Source organism: Vespula vulgaris, chromosome 25 (assembly GCF_905475345.1).
Source record: "Vespula vulgaris chromosome 25, iyVesVulg1.1, whole genome shotgun sequence".
Classification (NCBI taxonomy): Eukaryota; Metazoa; Arthropoda; class Insecta; order Hymenoptera; family Vespidae; genus Vespula; species Vespula vulgaris.
This window is the reverse complement of record NC_066610.1, coordinates 515,508-539,946: the sequence shown is the minus strand read 5'-3', so window position 1 is coordinate 539,946 and position 24,439 is coordinate 515,508. Positions and strand designations below refer to the sequence as shown.

General features: G+C 26.3%; 1 protein-coding gene across 1 annotated transcript; it reads left to right on the top strand.

The window, feature by feature from the left end:
* Positions 1 to 13,010: 13,010 nt before the first annotated feature.
* On the top strand, positions 13,011 to 24,439 carry LOC127072287 (odorant receptor 45b-like). The gene is made up of 8 exons (XM_051012587.1): positions 13,011 to 13,308; positions 13,625 to 13,724; positions 19,503 to 19,950; positions 21,336 to 21,618; positions 22,214 to 22,313; positions 23,938 to 24,048; positions 24,127 to 24,282; positions 24,389 to 24,439. Exons 1-8 carry the CDS (start codon positions 13,043 to 13,045, stop codon positions 24,437 to 24,439), a joined length of 1,515 nt encoding a protein of 504 aa, XP_050868544.1. The 5' UTR covers positions 13,011 to 13,042.

Below are 24,439 nucleotides of genomic sequence, written 5' to 3'. Positions count from 1 at the left end.
AATAATATAAGTACCTGAATGTAGTGAAAAATATAAATCGATGAGCTTTATTCGTTTCGTGGATCGTCGGAACAATCGTTCAATGAAATTTTAAATGGACAGTATATTGAATGAATGTTCAAAAGGAAGCGTTATTCGAAATGCATTTTTGAGAAGAATTATTTTAATAAGTGTAATCTAATTACAACTATTGAAATATTATGGTATTTATTGCTTTTTATTTAATAACAAGATTTAATCGCATCTAAAGGTTAATTTTGTTGTATAATAAAAAAAATATTTCATAGAAAATCTTCATAGAAAGTTTTCGTTATAAAAAGACGCGAATTTATTTTAAAAAAAAGTAAAGCTGATTTTGAATGGATATCAAAACCTTTTAATAAGCAGAAAACAATAAATGCAATAATATTTCCTCTGTAATATATATGCATATACATATACATACAATATCAAGAAACATCATTGTTAAATGATTATATGTTAAAATATTAATCTTAAATGTTAATATATTTTAAATTTCTTAAAATTTAATAATAATAAAAATATTTAGGACATATTTTCAACTAAATATATATTAACAATTAAATATATGTTTATTTAAATATATTTATAATTGGATATATATATAATAAATATATGTTAAATAATTTAATAATAATTGCAAGATTCATAAGATAGGAATATGTATAAATTATCATCATTTAAATTGAATATACATATAAATTTGAATATTAAATAATATATAACAATAAGAAACATGTACGAATATATCATTTTTAATTTTATATACATATACACAGACACATAACTATATATTACAATATATGATTATACATATATACATACATATATATATATGTATATATATATATATATATTTTTATATATATATTAATATATTAATATATTATCATATAAGATATACATATGTATGTATCTACGTTAATAGTAATTAACCAATCCAATTTTTGTTATTATAGGAAATAGGAATAGCCAACGTTATGAGATCATTCAATTGGAGCTCAAATCTTTTAAAATGTGTGGGAATTTGGCCATTGAAGAATTATGATTCTATATTTTTCTTCTTCTTCACATATCTTTCACTTCAATTTTCTGTAACATTCGCCCAATTAATTCACAGTCCTAAAACTATATATAACGTCGTATCAACCGTAGGGGAGACTGTTTTTCTAATGATGACGATTATAAAAATAACAATCGCTAGAACGAAAAGAGAAGCATTGGGTAAATTATTCACGGAAATCAAAGAGTATTCACTCACTGAGAAATACGAAACTAAAGAGGAAAAATTGATGTTCTTGAATTATACTAAATTACCTCCGTATTTTATTGCAATAATTGCCTGTTCAATGACAGTGTCTGAATTTTTATATTATACGAGTGGCCTTACCGTTGGAATTCAAATTGGTAATTAAAAATTTGTGTTCCTTTATTAATATAAGATATTATATTTTTATATACTTTACATTAATTTCTTTATATTGCCACCATATGTAGTTCGATGATTTTTATTTTTTTTATTTATTTATTAATTTCTTATTGAATTATTAGAATTATTGAATTATTAAATTATTGATTCATTCACACACGTACGAATATATAATAGTCGCCAATCATTTTTAATATTTGTATAAGTAAATTAATATCTTGTTCGCACGTTCAAAAAATTCATACGTCAATGCATAAATAACTGTAAATTGAAACAACAAATTAGCGATATCTACGGGTACCTTTTGAAGGTAACAGTTTTAATGTCAACGTGGTTCGGATAATTTGATCAGTCATTATTTAGACTTGATCCGATGATGATCGAAGTAGACGATTTGAGAAGTTCGTTAATGATACTTTAAAACTATTATCGAATTGTTTAAATCATGTCCAAGATTGACAATATGAAAAACATCAAACATATTTGGGGTAATTTGATGGACATTACAAAGACATTTTCATGAAATCGAAAAAGTAACTAGTCAAGATACTTCTATTGTGCATCAATTGTCGAATATAACGAAAATCAATGAGGAAGAATTTGCACAATGTAATTGACCAGATGATCTATTTGTTAGGATAATCTTTACAATTGATGAAAAATGAATCCTATACAGCAATTAGACATGACCAATCAATGACTTTCTTCGAATCAATCAACTATACTCACATCTAAGCATGAACTGATTGAAAAAGCAAGATCTGACATTTTGAGTTGCCATAACCAATTGTCATTAATGATTTTTATCAACAATTAGAATGGTTGCATAATAAATTCTTGGAAAAATAGTTGATATTGGTCAACAATAAGTGCATTATGGAAGATGCTAATGATTGAGTCCGAGAACCAAAAACAATCAAAGATAATAATAAACCAATTTTGTTAAGAAAGTTTATCTAATTCACCGATGTTACATTATTAGATTACTATTTGTTTAGATCTATGAAATATTTTATAAAAAATAAGACGTCTTAAAATTTCAATGGTTTTGAAATTCATCACGAATTTTATTTTTTATAGTAGCTTGCATATTTTCATGAGAAAAGATTTGAAAAAATAAAGAAGAGGTGATAAATACGCGATTGATAAGAAAATAATAAAAAGAAAAAATTGTATCCAAGTGTGTGTCTAATTTTAAATTAATCAATTACTTTATGAGTACCTCGTAATATTACACGAATAATATGTTTCTTCATTGTATCGAAATTAACACTATATGAATATTTGGGAATATTTGTTTTAATCAGCTAATCAAATGTTTTTGTTTTTCTATCTTCTCATATAATTCTTTTTCGTTAAAAAAGTAAATTTTGTTTTTTTTCTGTGTTTCTTTTTTACAGCAAAGAAAAACAATTCCATGGGTTATCAGTTGCCATATAAAACATTAGATATCATGAATATAAGGGATATCAGGATTTACACTTTGATCTGTATTTATGAAATAATGGTCATACCTTCTATCGTATTCGGTTACGTTGGATTCGATTGTATGTTCATCAATTTGACCATTCAAGTAATTGCACAATTTGCCATATTATCCTATAAGGTGAAGGCAGCATTGAATAATTCTGAAAATTATCATGATGGTATGAAGAAACTTATACTACGACATTATCGATTAATAAGGTGAAATGTCATATAATTATATAAAAATGAATAATATATATATATATATATATATATATATGTGTATATATATATAAAGAATGATAAGTTATTTTCTTTATAAATTCATTCACTAATTTCTTTAGTTTCTTTACAAACATACATACGCATAGACAATTATATAAGTATATTATTGCGTTTTGTAACACACTATTTAAAATAATTTTTTTGTAAAGCTATTGCTTGTTACTTGAACGAAAAATTATTATTTCTTCATGGTTCTTGATTCATCAATTTATTTCTTTTCTTATTTATTTATTATTTATTTATGATTTTTATTTTCTATCTAATTGTAGTATGTTCATTATATTTTATTTGTTATATGATTATTTATTTATTATTTTTTATTCATTATTTAATCATGTATTTATTAATTTTAACTAGCTATATGTCATAGAAAGTATCAAAAATAAAAAAAATTATATTTCCTACTGGATAACAATGTATTGATATTTTTCTATTTTTCTAAATAATGCAAAAACGAACAATATTAATGAATTTTATTAATATTTAATTTCTTATTTTTACATGAAATATTTCAGGTTGACGGAAGAATTGGAAGATAATTTTAATTTCCTGATTATGCAGCAATTGATTAGTACAACCACTCTTCTCAGTTTTTCTGGTTATTATCTAGTGATGGTAACACAAGAGTATAATACCTTTTTCTTTTTTTTTTTAAGGACGTACATAATTCTATAGCAAAAAAGAGAACAATTTTCTTTTCCTTTTTTTTACATACATAGCTACATAATTAATTAGAATAAACTTTCCATAGCATGATATGATTGTTATTGTTTAACTTTGATTATTACATTAATAATTTTTTTATTGCAAATTAATTAAAAATCGCAGAGAAGCAAAATGGTCATGGTAGTAGGTAAAAATTTATTACATATAATAATTTTCATGACCATAAATCAAAATAGAAACAAAATAATTTATACTCATATAATTCTCAAAATAAAAGAGTTAAATGAATTCTTCTCGAGTTGAATTTTTGAAATTATATATTTATACAAAATGACAAACATTTACATATATTTTTTATCACTCGTTAGTTTTTACACAATCACACGTTCGTTTTTATTGAAAGAAAAAATTAGTATGAAAAAAAAAAATCGAGTCTTAAATTTAATGCACATATATATATGATAATGATCGAAAAATTTCAAACGATCGGTTCAATAGCTTCCAAGAAGATTCAGATTTCAAAATTTTTGAGGTTTCACTTATGAAAAAATTAAGCCAAAGTCTCGACACAAGGTGATTAAAACTTTCATTCAGGTTTTCCGTAAATCTGCAAAATCGACGTATCAATAAAATATCCTTACTTGGATTCTCATTAATTTCCTTTAATTTCTCCAAAACGTTTTATGACAAAGTTTTTTATTGAAGTGTCTTAATAAATCTATAGTATTTGTTTGTTGTCATCTGCACCATGATTCTGGATCGTATAAATATTAATAATGTATAAGATGCACATTTGTGAAACTGTAATGGTGAAATATTGATCGAATGAATTGTTATTGCATCTATTTCTACTTTATCGACGGATCCTTTGTGAATTTATTGTAAATGAATTTGATATTCCGTTTTACAATAACCCTACACGCCAATTGTTATCGTTTCTGTTGTATTACTAACAAACTTTATATGTACACGTGCATAAATTATTGCCGCAGAATTTCAATAAAATAAAAAACGGTTGTAAATGAGAATGAAATGTTATGGTAATGGTATTGTACTTCCAGTTGACAGTATTACCTATTATTATCAATAAAACTTCGCCATTTTTTATACATGTTCTTGATATTTTAGAAAATGTAGAAAACGAATTTATTTCGTTCTCTAATCAAAAAATGTCATGTACGTTCTTAATTTATATAACTATTTCTAACTGATGCTTTCCTTTTTTTTTTATATTTAGAGTAAAGAAGCGAAAGATGGTCTAACATTGACCTTGTTCAGTTTTTATGACTTTTGCATAATGAGTACACTTTTTATTTACTGTTTCATCGGCGAATGTTTTATTCAGGAAGTAAATAAAACATTCTAAATCAATAATTACTTATACGATTGAAATATTAATTATCGGATTAATTTCATTTGTTTTATTTAATTAGTGTACCAATTTTGGTAACGCCATTTATAATTACGAGTGGTATAACTTACCAGCAACGGACTCGAAATTTTTTCTTATTTGTATGACACGAACGAGAAAGCCGCTACATTTAACCTCTGGCAAATTTGCCGTTTTGTCCTTGACTGTCTTCATAGACGTAAGTATATTTCGATTAATTTTTTCTATTTTTGAATTATGTTCCTTGCTGTAACAATACAATTGTTATTTTATTATTAAAATTATTTATCTGAATATTTGCAGATTGTCAAAACTTCGATGGGATATTTGTCGATACTGCGATCAATTTCGTGAAATGGACGAAAGTGAGATGGATTAAAAATTTATTTTGCATAAAAATATATTGCATTCTTACGAAGGCAAATATATTATCTATACATCGTTGACTTGTGCTAGCATTATAGAATATATAAATTCAATTTTAAGACTATCGATCAAAACTCTCAATTTCTTTCTTCATAAACAAAATTGTCATCGAATCTAAAAGACCTTTGGCGAATATATTAGTTTACTAGATATGGCCAATTATTTCTAATCCTATTGATCTCCACATGTATATATGATTAGATTCAAATTGATAATAATATCAAAACAAAATTTGTTAAAAAAGTATAGATAAACATGTATGCAAATCCAAAAACGTTATCTATCTTTAAAAAACCTATCTATCTTAAAAAAATTATTATTATTATTAATATGGATATATTAATTTTTTCGAAGCTAGAAGCATTTATTAGCAGAATTTACTTTTTGTTGTAATTACTATTTTTTAAATAAATTAAGTATACTTGCGACAACAAAATTTGTATAGACAGAAATGTTACTTTTCTCTTTCTTTAGATCAAAACCGAATGAAATTGTTAGTCAATCACAGATATTATACTAACATCGTTTATATCTAGCTACTACAATTGTTTGCATTTAATGCAAGCTACTTATTTAACATTATTAGAGAAATATTAATTATATTTCGATACTCAATATTCAGAAATAATTATTCGACGGTCTCCCTTACATAATTGTTTATAAGAATGAAACGTGCTGCATTCACTTACAACAAAATTCATAAAGAATTCATAGATTCACTTACGACAAATTCATAAAGAGTTCATAGATTTTAATTATTTGAACGCCAACATACGTAAAGGTCAATATAATATTTAATGTAAAATTAAGATAAAGAAAATTAAGAAATGAAAAGGACAAGCGAAATATAATATTTCAGGACAAGAATGAAAAGGGAAGACAAAAGAAATATTACGCAGAAGAAAGAATAAAAAACACTTGTATGTCGATAAAGTAGGAAGTTAAATTTTCTATAAAAAACATAAATAAAATCCATTAATGATTTATAAAAAAAAAAGTCAGAACACCTACAATGCAAATGATACAGAAATAGAAAAAGAAATATAGATTTATCGTGAGAAAATAATGAAAGTAAAATTCAAAAAAAAAGAGATTTGTGAAATGCCAATAGATGATAGCGATTTAAAAATAAAAAAAAGAAACGTTGTGTAATCCAATTGGTAATTAAAAAAGAACAAAAATGTTTCCTCCTGACTCGGAAGTCAAACAAGTTCTTAACATCTATTTTCATTATCCTCTAACGTGATACCATCTATAATAAAGAAGAACCGTTAATTCCACGGAGTATTTAAGACAATTAGTTCCAGTGAAAAAAAATATTTTTATTTAAACCACCAGCACTAATTCAGGCACAATCAATGACTTTTATTCGTAGTATTATGTAAAATTGGAAGTATGACGAAAAAAGGAAAGAGGATCGAACGAAAGAGAGTGAGGAGGATGAAAACATTTTTATTGCCGAAAAAGTGATAAACCTCGAACAATTATGGACGTAGATGGATAAGTATACCGTAGGAACAGATGTTACTTTTTCTCTCTGCAACTATAATCACCCTCTTTCTTAGGAGAAGAAGAAAAAAAACAAGGGAGAAACATTTCAAAGATCGGTAAATCGAATAATGTTCGATAAGTCTTAGAAGAGGGTTGTAAAATCGGGGGATGTTCTACAAGGTAAATAGAAGCACATTTTTTTATGCATATTACAACTCACCACCCACTACCACCCACCCTCACGATTCTACGTAATCGATGATCATAACAACGAAACGATTGGAGTCGTTCTTAGAAAAGGGTTCAGGAACAAGTTGTTTCTTAATATTTTTTGATAAACACACTTTTTGTTTATTGTTTTATTGGCGAATGTTTTATTCAAGAAGTAAATGAAATCTCAATAATTTCTTGTACCATTGAAATATCAATTACCTGATTAATGTCATTCGTTTTATTCGATTAGAGTACCAATTTTGGTAACGCCATTTATAATTACGAATGATATCACTTACCGGCAACGGATTCAAAATTTTTTCTTATGTGCATCATGTGAATGAAAAAGCTACAATGTCTAACGTCCGGTGAATTTTCCGTTCTGTCCTTGACCCTCTTCTCAGGCGTAAGTATATTTCGAATTATTTTTCATATTTTAAAAATATGTTCCTTGCTGTAACAATACGATTGTTATTTTATTATTAGAATTATTTATCTTTGAATATTTGCAGATTGTCAAAACTTCGATGGGATATTTATCTGTATTTCGTATATTTTTGTGAAAAGGACAATTGAGAAAGGAATTAAGTACAGGACAGTTCTTTTTTTTTTTAATAATATTCCTTCGTAAGAATACAAACATTTTGTTTATACATCTTTGATTTATGTTAATGCTATAAAACATATTAATAAAATTTCAAGATATTTTACCAAAAGTATCAGTTTCTTTCTTCATAAACATTATTAGCATCAAGTATTAAACGTTTATAAAATTATCAAAAATTATTGACATATATTGAGATGATATTAATAATAAAAAAAGAATTTAGTAAGAAATTTAAATAAATACATATATAGCCATATAATTTTAAAAAATATATTAGGTAAGATCATGTCGTCCATATATGTCTGTTCCAAGAAAAATTATTATTATTATTAATATGAATATCAAACATAAGGAATCAATTGTTTGGAAGTTAAAAACACATCTGAGCCCATTCTTTTTGTTATTATTGTGTTTCAATAAATTATGTATATATGCAATAACAAAATCGGTATTGACAAAAATTTTTCTGTTTTGTTGTTTACATAAAAATTGAACAAACATTCCGATGAATCATAGATATGATGTAAATATCGTTTATATTTAGCTAGATATTGTAACTGAATTAGATACTATAGATACTGCCTATTCATTACCTGCTATTTGTTTGATATTATTATAGAAATATTAATTGTATTTGATTAGTCAATATTCAGAATTGATTATTTGACTGTCTCCTTCAAACTGTTTCTATTCACTATCTGCAAAATTTATAAATAATCAATAGCTTTTAATAACTTAAGCATTAAATTAACACTAAGTAAGTGATAAATAAAAACAGTCAATGAAATATAATCTTTCGTTACAAAAATGAAAGGAAAAGTGAAAACAAGTTCTACTCAGAAAAAGATATAAAAAAATATATTTGTATGTTGATAAATGAGGATGTCGAAGCTTGTGTAAAAAATGTAATAAATAAAAACTGTTAATGAATTACAAAGAAAAGAAAAGAAAAATTAAAAATATTTGATAATACGTAGAACGTTAATAGATAACAAGATACATAATTATTGTGAAAAATTAATAAAAATAAAATTTAAGAAAAAGAAAAGTTTAGTGAAATGTCTATAGATGATAGTAATTATATCTAATAATAAAAATAAAGAAAAGAAAAGTTGTGTAATCGAATTGATAACTAAAGAAGAAAAAAAAACTTCTTTCTTTCCCAAATGTCATGCACGTTCTATATCCATCATTCTTTAACATGACACCCTCTATAATGAAGAAGAACGGTAAAGGCATTTAATTCCATAAAGTACTTACTAATTCTTATTTCCGTGAGAAAAACAATTTTTTTCTTTCAACTATTACCTTTAATTCATATACAATCAATATTTTTCATTCGTCCTATTTCGTACAACTGAAAACAAAGAACAAGAGAATGGAAGGACGATAGAACGAATGGGGTTGGTAGGTGGAAACATCTTTATATTGCAGGGAAACTGATAAACTTCGAACTATGTCCGAACGAAGAAGGGTGAGTATATTATAGGGTGAGATGTTATTTTTCCTTCTAGAACTATGGCTACCCTTTTTCCTAAAAAAAGAAGAAAAAAAGAAGGGAGAAACATTTCAAAGACCGGATAAAGTTCTACAAGTTTTACAAGAGGGTTATAAGACAAGGGGATGTGCTATAAGAAGAATCGAAACAGTAGAAGTATACTTTTTATGCGTATTCCAATCCTGCAACCACCCAACCTTCCCATTCTACATAATCGATGATCGCAACAACGAATCGGTAGAACTCGTTGTTAGAAAGGGGTTGAGGGACAAGTTGTTTCTGAATATTTTTTCATACATTTCAGATTAACTATGCAGCACAGCACTTGTACGCGTATATCTCTTTTCCAAACGGAGTTTACCACGGAAGATGCTAGATCGTTCTGCCGTCAGTCTCTTGTGAACCTTCGAAGGGATAAAATGGGAAGAGATAGCATAGTAGTAAGATTGATTCTTTTTTCTTTTATTTTTTTATTTTTTTTTTAATCGTAGAGAAAATCTCGTGTTTAATACACAATGATCGTGTATACGACGCTGATAAGTGCCGTTGATATCCTATTTATTGAACGGAAATGATTTTTCGTTGATCAAAGTATTCCACTTATATTTCTACTGAAAATTATTTTAGTGGAATATTATTTTCGAATTTACTTTTATTTCTTCTATGTATTATATTTTTTTGGTGATGCTTTTGATATATATTTTGTCATGAAATTTTATTTATTATGCAAAATAATGTTTATAGTGACTTTATTACTAGTTTCGTTATTCTTCTCGTTCTTATACATAGCAGACTACTTTAAGGTGATTCGCTTGTCTTCCTTTTTTTTTAAGCTTACAGTTATATCCTCAATATGTTTGTCTTCGACGTTTAATTTTTGATAGAAAAATTTGATTTCATGAATGAAATTTTTAAATGGAATAAATTTTTATATTAACATTCGCGAGTGGATGTAATGAAAAATATGAACCGATAAGATTAGATAATTGCATACATTTTATTCGGAGAACAATCGTACGAAATTTTTATCGGACGAAATATCGTGCCGTCACATATTTTTATTTCTGACTTTCAAACATTTCATTTTTGAGAAAAATTGTTTCTACTAGAGTTATTTTATTTCAATAGGGAAAATATTAGGATATTTATCGTTTTTTATTTAGTGGAAAGTTTTGTTTCGTTTTGTATTTTTCTTTGAACGAATAAGTTACTATTATAAAGAATGTTGCGTGTTTAGAACAAATTAAGTTAAGCTTGAATAAACCTTAAAACATTTCAATAAAAAGAAAACAATAAATGCCATTATATGTCCTTTTTATTTTCGGACCCATTTCGTCTGAACAATTTTTCCCTAATATGATGATCTTAGAAGATAAATTTATAATACAATATTTTCCAAAAATTGTATAAGATTATATATAAGATTTCTAATATCAATTCGAATAATTTTTATTTGCAATATATATATATATATATATATATATATATATATATATATATATATACATATGTGTGTGCGTGTATTTGATTCAGTGATAACAAAAAAACTTTTCATATGATATGTATATGTATAAATTACAATAAATTACGTTCTATATAAATATAAATATGTAAATTAAATTATGTATATAATAATCTATTTATATATATATATATATTATACACACACACACATATATACATTCTATATACATATACATGTATATTAGACGTACATATATTGCGAGGTATTTATAATTATACATTCCCAATATGATATACGACTGTAAATAAACACATGCATAATTATTCATCTGATATATTAATACGATATCATATTTCATTTACATACATACATACATATTTACACACATATATATATACACATATAATTAGATTAATAATAATAAAATGTATTTAAAAACATAATAGAACAATTAATCTAAAATTCATTAGCGATATAATAAACTCAATTTTTTTATTATAGGAACTAGGAATTGCCAACGTCCGAAGGTCATTCAATTGGAGCTCAAGTCTTTTAAAATGCATGGGAATTTGGCCATTAAAGAACTACGATCCGATATTTCTCTTCTACTTCACATATCTTTTCCTTCATTGTTCTCTAGCATATGCACAAATGTTTCTCTCTCCAAAAACTATAGACGACGTCTTATCGAACATAGCAGAAAATATTCCTCTAACGATGACACTTACGAAAGTAATGATCATCAGAGTGAACAGAAAAGCATTGAGTAAATTATTCACGGAAATCAAGGAGTATTCATTAACTGAGAAATATGAAACCAAAGAGGAGAAAATGACATTCCTAAACTATACTAAATTACCGCCACGATTTATTGCAATAACAGTTTGTTCTATGACGATGTCCGATATATTGTATTACACGAATGGATTATTCTTTGGAATCCAAATTGGTAATTTAAAATTCTTCTCGTTTCTTTTCTTTTACAAATATCAATATACTTTTACATATTTTATATTAATTTCTTTATAATTTGTCATCATGCGTAATCGAACGATTACTTTATATTTATTTATTTATTTATTTCATTACTTATTATTGAATCAATAAATGTACCCACCTACATATACACATTTTCATATATACACGCATAAGCATGTAATAGTCCGCAATTATTTTTAATATTTTTAATAAGTAAATTAATCCGTCCTATTGATTTTTAAAAGAATACATAAGTAATTACATGTTGTTTCATTTTCGATCGGGATTTAAAGCAACTATTAGATATTAAAGCAACAATAAATTACTAATACGAATAAGTTTCGAAGATCAATAAGTTTCAACGTCGGTTCAAAAAATTGAAATTGGGACTATTTTCATTTCATGTAAAAATAATCAAAGTGGGCAACCTACGGAATTCGATAATAATGTTTTAAAATGACCGCTTCAATCACGTTCATGATAGCCAGTACAAGAAACAACTGACCCACATCTAATTGTGATCTGCCGTTGAATAAGGTGTTATCGTGTATTTGATTGTAATGCACCGGCAAAATTCATTTTGAGTTGCCATAATTAATTGCCTTCATGATTATCGTCAACAATTGAAACGATTGCATAATGAATTTTTGATAAAACAGCTAACAATAATAAACGCATCATAGAACATGCTAATGGCTGAGACCGTAGAAAACAACCGAAGATGATAATGATAAACCAATTTTGCTAGAAAGTTTTTCCGAATTCATCGTATTGATTTAACATTACGTTATTAGATTACCATTTGGTCAGATCTATGGAATCTTTTATAAACAATAAAATGTCTAAAAATTAGTGGTTTTTAAGTTTATTACGGATCATATTTTTCATCACAGCGTGCATATTTTTATGAAAGAAAACGTGAAAAATTACAATAGAGATGGCAACAGCGCAATTGATTAGAAAATAAAAAAAAATTGTATCAGGTTGATTATCTAATTTTGAATTGACAGATTATTTATAAGTAATCCACAATATTGATTCTTTTTCTAAAAAAATTGTCTGTTTTTTTCTATTTTTTCTACTTCACAGTGAAAGAAAACAATTCCATGGGTTATCAGTTACCGTACAGAACATTAGATATGGATATAAGGGATATCAGGATTTACGCTCTGATTTGTGTTTATCAAATAACATACATAGCTAGTATTCTGTTCGGTTATGTAGGATTCGACTGTATGTTCGTCAACTTGTCCATTCAAGTAATAGCACAGTTCGCCATATTGTCCTATAAGGTTAAGACAGAATTAAATTATTCTAAAAATTATCATGAGGGTATGAAGAAGCTTGTACTACGACATTATCGATTGATAAGGTAAAATGTTATCCAATTATATAAAAACAATTAATATATATATATATTTAAATTATTGTATTTTGAAACACTACATCGAAAAATCATTTTTACGAAAAACCATTGTGTAATATATGATTAAGAAATTATTGCTTATTCGTATCTCTTGATAAAAGAATTTACTTCCTTTATTATTAATTTATCATTTGTATATTTATTATTTTTAAATTATTATATAATTCATTATTATTTTTTCAATAATGGAAAAATAAACAATAATAATGAATTCAATCGTAATATCTTATTTCGTATTTCTATATAAAATATAATATTTCAGATTGACGGAAGAATTGGAAGATAACTTTAATATCCCCATTATGCAACAACTTTTGGGTACCACTCTTCATATCTGTATTTGTGGCTACTATGTACTTATGGTACAAATAATATATATAAGCGAAAAATATGTTTCTCTTTTCTTTCTTTCTAAGGATGTACATAACTCAGCAGTGAAAAAAAGACATTTTTCCGATTCAAATTACTTCTTATTTATTTTTTATTAATCTAATTTATTGAACTAAACTTTTCTTGCTGTGAAAGGACTCACTTCACAGATTAGAATGATAATTTTTCTCTCTAAAAGTAGCATAAAATGGCGGAGAAATACATATGGGCGTTATTATGTTCGAAAATTCGTTACACCTACATTATTACATCTACAATGATCAAAAGAAATAAACGGAAAACGATTTATTTTGAAAATATAAGGGTAAAATGAGCTGATGTTAAGCAGAATGTTTTAAATAATATTTTTCTATAAAATGACGGAAATCTAGATTTACTTTTTACTACTTTCGCAAAATGTTATTCAGTTTCCGTTCAAAAAGAAAGAAATCGAGTTGACAAGAAATCTTCAATTCAAAGCAGATAATGATCAAATAATATCAAACCAGTATTTCTCATGAAATTTAAATACATATTTCAAAGCTTTCGAAGTAACTCTTACGAAAAAAATATATATCTGCAATTCCCTATTACATTCACAAACGGATAAAAATTATCTTTGTGTACTCGTAATTAATTATCAATTCCAGAAGCATATAAGGAACGAAAGAAAATTTAATTGATATTAATGTTTCTGTTTATAAAATAAGCCTCCCTTGCAGCGTTTTGTTTGCTAAGTTTGGCCATATTCGTTTTGTATAACAAACTAATGAATCAACGGATCAATTTTGATACCGAACTATTGCATTATTTTGAATATTCATGACATTCCTTTATTAAATAGATAAGTAGCGATGTCCAATGGGATATTTGTCAGCTTGAATTTGTAGTTAATAGATTTATGAACCAAAATCTCGACTAAAGGTGATTTAAATTTTCATTCGTATCTTCCGTAAATCAGAATAGTCGACGTAGCAATAAAATATCTTTACTTGGATCCTCGTTGATTTCTTTTGTCTTCAAAACGTTTTTTTTTGTAAAACGTCATATTCATAGTAAAAAGTGTCTTAATTAATCTTTAACACTTAATATCAAACTCATCATAATCTTGAACTGCATAAACGTTAATGATGTATAAGAAGCTTATTTCTGGAGCTGTAAGAATAAAACTTTGATCGAGTGAATTGTCATTGCATCCATATCTACTTTACCGACGGAATTCTTATAAACTTCTAGATGAGTTTAATACTTTGTTTTACTGTAACCGTATGCGACGATTGTTATTAATTCTTGTGTAGTACTAGTAAATTGTACATGTATATGTGCGCATATTATTACTGTGGAATTTTGATAAAATAAAAAAACTATTGGAAACGAGAATTAAATGTACTTCTATTTGAGAATATTTTACGAGATAACTACATTATTATTATTAACTCCGCCATTTTTTATGGTATCATAACTATCTGTATCTAAACAATGTAAATAACATATAGATTTCTTACTTTATTCAAAAATGTTATGTACGTCCTTAATTTAAATGTACGTCCTTAATACCTAATCGACAGTTTTAATTTTTTCTCTATTAGGGTCAAGAAATGGAGAATTTTATAACAACGATTGTGTATCTTTTGTACGTCACTGCCGTGATAAGCACACTTTTTATTTATTGTTTTATCGGCGAATGTTTCATTCAAGAAGTAAAAACTTTAATAATTGTTTGTACCATTGAAATATCAATTACCTGATTAATGTCATTCGTTTTATTCGATTAGAGTACCAATTTTGGTAACGCCATTTATAATTACGAATGGTACAACTTATCGGCAACGGATTCAAAATTTTTTCTTCTGTGCATCATGCGAACGAAAAAGCCACAATATCTAACGTCTGGAAAATTTTCCATCCTGTCCTTAAGCATCTTTACAGGCGTAAGTATATCTTGAATTATTTTTTCTATATTTAAATTTTGTCCCTTGCTATAACAATACAATTGTTATTTTATTAGTAAAATTATTTATCTTTGAATATTTGCAGATTGTCAAAACTTCGATGGGATATTTATCGGTAATTCGTACATTTTTATGAAAGTGACAATTGAGAAAGGAATTAACTAATGACTAGTTCCTTTTTTTTAAGTAATATTCCTTTGTAGGAATATGAATGTTTTGTCTATACAACTTTGACTTGTCAACACTATAGAAAATGTTAATAGAATTTGAAGACATTTTATCAAAACTCAGTTTTTTTTTCATATATAATGATAGCATTAAATATTAAATGTTTACAAAATTATTAAAAATTATTGTCATATATTGTAAAGATGGTATTAATAATAAAAAAACAGAATTTGTTAGAGAAATGCAAATAAATACGTATGTAGCCATATAGTTTTAAAAAATATGTTATGTAAGAGCATTTCACTGATGTATTATACTTCTTTTCCCAGAAAAATTATTATTATTTTTAATACGGATATCCAAACATAATGAATCAGTTATTTCGAAGCTAACAACACGTCTGAGTCCATTCCTTTATTATTATTGTCTTTTAACAAATGACATATATATATGACAATAAAATTAGAATTGAGTTAAACATTCTTCTTTTTTTTTTATTCACATGAATAACAAACAAACTTTCTCAGAAATAACAGATATTATGTAAATATCGGTCATATTTTTCTAGATATTGCAACTGTATGTATTTACTTCCAGCTATCTCTTTGAAATTATTATAAAAATATTAATTCTACTTGATTAATGAATATTCAAGATTAATTATTTGACTGTCTCCTTCAAATGATTGTTTGCATTTACATATCTAGAAAATTTATAAATAGTTAATAGCTTTTAATAATTTGTACATTGAATTGCGCTAACGACCATCTATTATTTTACATAAAGTTAACATTAAGTAAACTAATAAATAAAAACCTTCATTGAAGTATAATATTTCGTTAGAAAAACGAATGAAAAAGTGAAAACAACTGTTACTCAGCAAAAGGAATAAAAAAATATATTTCCATGCCAATAAATGAGAACATCGATGTCTGTGTAAAAAATATAATAAAAACAGACCGTTAATGTTCTAGAAAAAAATGCAAAGAATAATTAAAAAGATAGTCCAAATACACAGAACGCTAGTGATGCGTAAATAGAAATATGTTATTATTGAAAGAAACTAACAAAAATAAAATTTAGCAAAAGCAAAAGATTAATGAAATGTTTATAGATGACAGTAATTTAAAAATGAAGGGAATAAATGTTGTACAATCGAATTGGTAAACAAAGAAGAAAAAAATTTTCATTCTTATCCAAATGTCATGCAAGTTCTAAAGTTCTATATTCATCATCCTTTAACGCGACACCCTCTATAATAAAGAACAACGGTAAAGGCATCTAATTTCATAGAGTACTTATGAATTCTTATTTCAGAGAGAAAAAGAATTTTTTTTAACTAACACCATTAATTTAGGCACAATCGATGTCTTCCGTCTGTCGTATTGCGCAGAACTGGATGAAGAAGAAGGGAATGACGATGGAAGGAAAGAAAGTGGAGGGGTAGAAACTTTTTTACATTGCCTGGAAACAGAAAAGCTTGAAACTATGTCCGAGCGCAGAAGGATGAGTATAACGGAGAATAAAGTATTATTTTTTCTTTTACGACTATGGTCACCCCCTTTCCTGAAGGTAGAAGAAAAAAAAGAAGGGAGAAACTTTTTAAAGACCCTTAATTTGGATAGAATTCTACAAGTTTTTCAAGAGGGTTGTAAGACAAGGGGATGTTCTATAAGAAGAATCGAAATGGTAGAAGTTGATTTTTTATGCATATTCTAATCCTGCTACTTCCCAATCTTTCCATTCTACATAATCGATGATCGTAACAAGGAATCGATTGAACTGGTTGTTAGAAAGGGTTGAGGGTCAAGTTGCTTCTGAATATTGTTTCCGTTTGAGATTTGCTATTCAATCAACCCCTTTCACGCTGATAACCTTTTTTCAAACAGAGTTTACCAGGGAGGACTCTCGATGGTTATATCTTCAGTCTCTCGCGAACCTTCGAAGAAATAAAATGGGAAGAGATAGTATTGAAGTAAGATAAAGAGCAAAGTCTGATTTTTTCCTTTCCTATTTTTTTCTAATCATTGAACGAATATCGTGTCTAATATAGTGATCTTGTATTCGATGATTAAAAGTTCCCTTGAAATCCTATATATTGATCGGAAATTATTTTTGTTCAATCAAATTATTATACTTTTTTCTTCAACTGTAGATATTTTCGTAATATTTTATTTCCGAATTAATTTTTATTTCTTATGCTTATTTTTGTCGTTATGCAATAGCATTAATACATGTACAGTTATTATTAGTTCTTTTATTCTTTACGTTTTTATACATCGTGAATAATTCTGTGGCGTTTCGCTTGGTTTCTTTTTCTTTTTTCTTTTTTGACGTTACAATTATATCGTCAAGATATCTATCTCCGACGTCTGATTTTTTATCGAAAAAAATTATTTGATTCCATGAATGAAAGTTTTAAATGAAATAATTTTTTATATTAATATTTGCACGTGAATGTAATGAAAAATATAAACCGATGAAATTAAATAATTGTATACATTTTATTCGGAGCATTTAATCGTATGAAATTTTTATCGGACGATATATTTTGCATTCATATATTTTTATTTCTGAAACACTTCATTTTTGAGAAGAATTATTTCAACTAGGGTTATATTATTTCAATAGAAAAAATATTTAAATATTTATAGTTTTTTATTTAGTGGAAAATTTTAATTCTCAAACTCGATATCAACTTTCTTTTTTAATAAAAAATATATTTCATAGAAAATTTATTTGATTCGTCTCGGTTCTTTTTTTTAAACAAATAAGTTATTATTATAAAAAATGTTACGTATTCAGAAAAAATTAATTTCAGCTTAAAAGAACCTTAAAACCTTTCAATAAAAAGAAAACAATGAATGCCATTACATGTCTTTTTTATTTTTGGACAAATTTCGCCTGAACAATTTTTCCTAAATATGATCATCTCAGGAAATGCAAAATTCTGTAACGTTATATTTTCAATATAACAACGATTGTATGTATATGATTTATAATATCAATTTGAATAATTTTTCTTTGTAATATTTTAACATTATTATTAAATATTTACATAATAAAATATTGATCTTGAATATTAAAGTTATTATAATATTTTAATATTTCATAAGAATAGGAATATTAATTATGTATTTATAATTAATTTCCTATATATTTAAATATATTATTAATAGAATATATATTTACACTCAACACACACACATATACATATATATATTGTTGAATGATGCAGTGATAACAAAAAAATTTTCAACTGATACGTACATAAATTAATTTCAATGTACGTATAAATATGTTTATTAAATTATGTATAATAATAATCTATATATACACATATATCATTATGTTTTATATATATATACATATGCATGTATGTATGTACATACATGCATATTACATGTGAATATATAGCAAGATATATATAATTATACATTTCATATAAGATATAAGACAGTAAATATACTTATATAATTATTCAACTGAATATATCAATATGTTATATAAACACACACACACACGCATACAGAGATATGTATTACATTAATAGAAATAAGATGCATTTAGATAAGCATTTAGATAAATATAATAAAATATTTAATCGAAAATCAGTTTACCAATTTAACCAATTCGATTTTTTTATTACAGGAATTAGGAATTGCCAACGTCCGGAGGTCATTCAACTGGAGCTCAAGGCTTCTAAAATGCGTGGGAATTTGGCCATTGAAGAATTATGATCCGATATTTTTCTTCTTCTTCACATACCTTTTCCTTCATTGTTCTCTAGCATATGCACAAATGTTTCTCTCTCCAAAAACTATGGACGACGTCTTATCGTACGTAGCAGAAAATATTCCTCTAACGATGACACTTATGAAAATAATAATCATTAGAGTGAACAGAGAAGCATTGAGTAAATTATTCACGGAAATCAAAGAATATTCATTGACTGAGAAATATGAAACCAAAGAGGAGAAAATGACGTTCCTAAACTATACTAAGTTACCTCCACGATTTATTGTAGTAACAGTCTGTTCAATGACGCTGTCTGATATATTGTATTACACGAATGGACTATCCTTTGGAATCCAAATTGGTAATTTAAAATTCTTTTCGTTTCTTTTCTTTCACAAACAACAATATACTTTTATATATTTTATATTAATTCCATTATATATTTGCCATGATATGTTATCGGACGATTATTTTATATTTATTTATTTATTTCATCACTTAATATTGAACCAATAGATGTACCCACCCACACATGCACATTTTCATATATACACGCATAAGCATGTAATGTCTGCAATTATTTTTAATGCTTTTAATAAGTAAATGAATTTCTTCCTACTGATTTTCAAAAGAATACATAAGTCATTACTCATTGTTTCATTTTCGATCGGGATTTAACGCAATTATTAGAAATTAAAGCAATAATAAATTAGTGATATGAATAAGTTTTGGAAAATCAATAAGTTTCAAGATAGATTCAGAAAATTCGAATTGGGATCTTTTTCACTTCATGAAAATATTACCAAAATGGAATTACCTATAGAATTCGATAATAATGTTTTAAAATGACGGCTTCAGTCATATCCAAGATAGACAGTGCGAAAAACAGCTAACACAGTCGGAATGACATAGTTGACAATGTAAAAACACATTCGTGAAATTGGAGAAATATCTAGTCAGGATATTTGTGTTTCGCGTTAATTGTTGGATACGAAAGAATATCAATGAAGATGAATTCACAGATCGTAATTGATTAGGCAACGAGATGATCCATTTTTTAGCAAAATTTTTACTATCGATAAAAAATGTTTCCCAACAGCAACTAGAAATATCATCAATCAATGACTTTCTTCGAATCAAGCAGCTGTATCCATATCTAAGCGTGATCTGACGTTGAAAAAAGTACTATCGAACATTTAATTTTAACAAACCAGCATAAATTATTTTGAGTTGTAACCAGTTACTGTTCATGATTATTGTCAACAATTAAATCGGTTGCATAATGAATTTTTGAAAAAAACAGCTGGAACTCGTCAATAATAAACGCATCATGGAAGATGCTAATAGCTGAATGCGTGAACCAAAAAACAACCGAAGAAGATAATAATAAACCAACTTTGTTAGGAAATTTTATTGAATTCACCGTACTGATTCGATATTACGTCATTAGATTACCATTTGTTTGGATCTATGGAATATTTTAAAAAGAATGAAATATCTCTAAAAATTAGTGGTTTTAAGTTTATTACGAATCATATTATTCATAAAAGCGTGCATATTCTTATGATAGAAAACATGAAAAATTACAATAGAGATGGCAACAGCGCAATTGATTAGAAAATAAAAAAAAATTGTATCAGGTTGATTATCTAATTTTGAATTGACAGATTATTTATAAGTAATCCACAATATTGATTCTTTTTCTAAAAAACTTATCTGTTTCTTTCTACTTTTTCTACTTCACAGCGAAAGAAAACAATTCTATGGGTTATCAGTTCCCGTACAGAACATTAGATGTGGATATAAAGGATGTCAGGATTTACGCTCTGATCTGTACTTGTCAAATAATGTACATACCAAGTATTTTATTTGGTTATGTAGGATTCGATTGCATGTTCGTCAACTTGTCAATTCAAGTAATAGCACAGTTCGCCATATTGTCCTGTAAGGTTAAGACAGAATTAAATTATTCTAAAAATTATCATGAGGGTATGAAGAAACTTGTACTACGACATTATCGATTGATAAGGTAAAACGTCATATAATTATATAGAAATAATTAACACATACACACACACACACACACACATATATATATATGAATTTATATTTATAAATAATGTTAAATTATATTATGTAGGAATTTATGAAATAATTTATGAAGTTTATTTACAAACACACATATATACATGTTAATTTTTGCATCCAGTAATATAGAATTAGGATATGATTTTATGGATTTTAACTATTGTTCGCTATTTGATTAATAAACCATTGTTTTTACATAATTTTTTATTCAACCACTTGGTATCTTCGAGATTTTTTAGTCTTTGTTTATTTATTATATTCAATTTTCTCTCTATTCATTTATTCAATTATATTTTATGTGTTACTTTGATATTTACTCATTATTTTTTTTATTATTTGATTACGTATTTATTAATTTCCACCATCCACATGTGTGGAATATATCAAAAATAAAAAAATCAATATTTCTTTCTGTGTAATATTGCTAAGATTTCATTCCAATTTTTAAGTTTTTTAATAATGGATAAACAAACAATGATAATGAACTCAATTGTAACGTTTCCTTTATTATTTATACATAACATATAATATTTCAGATTAACGGAAGAATTGGAAAATAATTTTAATTTCCCGATTATGCAACAACTGATGGGTTCTACCATGCATATCTGTTTTTCCGGTTACTACGTACTAATGGTATAAGTACAAGCAAATAATATATTATTCTTTTTTATCTTCTTAAGGATGTACATAAGTCAATAGCAAAGAGAAACATATTTTTACTATTCAAATTACTTCTTATTTATTTTTTATTAATCTACGTAATTTATTGAACTAAACTTTTCTTGCTGTGAAAGGACTCACTTCACAGATTAGAATGATAATTTTTCCCTCTAAAAGTAGCATAAAATGGCGGAGAAATACATATAGGCGTTATTATGTTCGAAAATTCGTTACACCTACATTATTACATCTACAATGATCAAAAGAAATAAACGGAAAACGATTTATTTTGAAAATATAAGGGTAAAATGAGCTGATCCTAAGCAGAATGTTTTAAATAATATTTTTCTATAAAATGACGGAAATCTAGATTTACTTTTTACTACTTTCGCAAAATGTTATTCAGTTTCCGTTCAAAAAGAAAGAAATCGAGTTGACAAGAAATCTTCAATTCAAAGCAGATAATGATCAAATAATATCAAACCAGTATTTCTCATGAAATTTAAATACATATTTCAAAGCTTTCGAAGTAACTCTTACGAAAAAAATATATATCTGCAATTCCCTATTACATTCACAAACGGATAAAAATTATCTTTGTGTACTCGTAATTAATTATCAATTCCAGAAGCATATAAGGAACGAAAGAAAATTTAATTGATATTAATGTTTCTGTTTATAAAATAAGCCTCCCTTGCAGCGTTTTGTTTGCTAAGTTTGGCCATATTCGTTTTGTATAACAAACTAATGAATCAACGGATCAATTTTGATACCGAACTATTGCATTATTTTGAATATTCATGACATTCCTTTATTAAATAGATAAGTAGCGATGTCCAATGGGATATTTGTCAGCTTGAATTTGTAGTTAATAGATTTATGAACCAAAATCTCGACTAAAGGTGATTTAAATTTTCATTCGTATCTTCCGTAAATCAGAATAGTCGACGTAGCAATAAAATATCTTTACTTGGATCCTCGTTGATTCTTTTAATGTCTTCAAAACGTTTTTTTTTTTTCTAAAATTCATGGTAAAAAGTTTCTTAATCAATCTTTAACACTTACTTAATATCATACACGCCATGATCATGAACTGTGTAAACATTAATGATGTATAGGATGCTTATTTCTGGAACCGTAACGATGAAATTTTTATCGAATAAATTGTCATTGCATCCGTATCTACTTTACCGACGAAATCCTTTTGAACGTATCATAAATAAGTTTAATACTTTGTTTTACTGTAACCGTATGCGACCATTGTTATCAATTCTTTTGTAATACTAGCAAACTTTACATGTATACGTGCATGTATTATTACTGCGGAATTTTGAGAAAATAAAAAATGATTGAAAGTGAGAATTATATGTTATGGATATGAAATTAGTTGTTCGATTTGTAGTGTATTTTACGAGATTGCTATATTATTATCATTATATCTATATCTTCACTACTTTTTTATGAATACTTTTCGTAACTATCTACTTTCAAAAAATGTAGAAAACTTATGGAGTTCTGTTTTCATTCAAATAGACCATATACGTCCTTAATTTATATGATAACACCTAACTGATTTTTTTAATTTTTTCGTTTTTAGGGTCAAGAAATGGAGGATAGCTTAACAACGATAATGTTCATTTTGTACATCTTTGGTGTGATAAACACACTTTTTATTTATTGTTTTATCGGCGAATGTTTTATTCAAGAAGTAAATGAAACGTCAATAATTTCATATATCATTGAAGTATCAATTATCTGATTAATGTCATTTGTTTTATTTGATTAGAGTACCAATTTTGGCAATGCCATTTATAATTACGAATGGTATAACTTATCGGCAATGGATTCAAAATTTTTTCTTATGTGTATCATGCGAACGAAAAAGCCACAATGTCTAACGTCCGGTAAATTTTCCGTTCTGTCTTTGACCCTCTTCTCAGGCGTAAGTATATTTCGAATTGTTTTTCATGTTTTTAAAATATGTTCCTTGCTATAACAATACAATTGTTATTTTATTATTATCATTATTTTTCTTTGAATATTTGCAGATTGTTAAAACTTCGATGGGATATTTGTCGGTACTTCGTACATTTTTATGA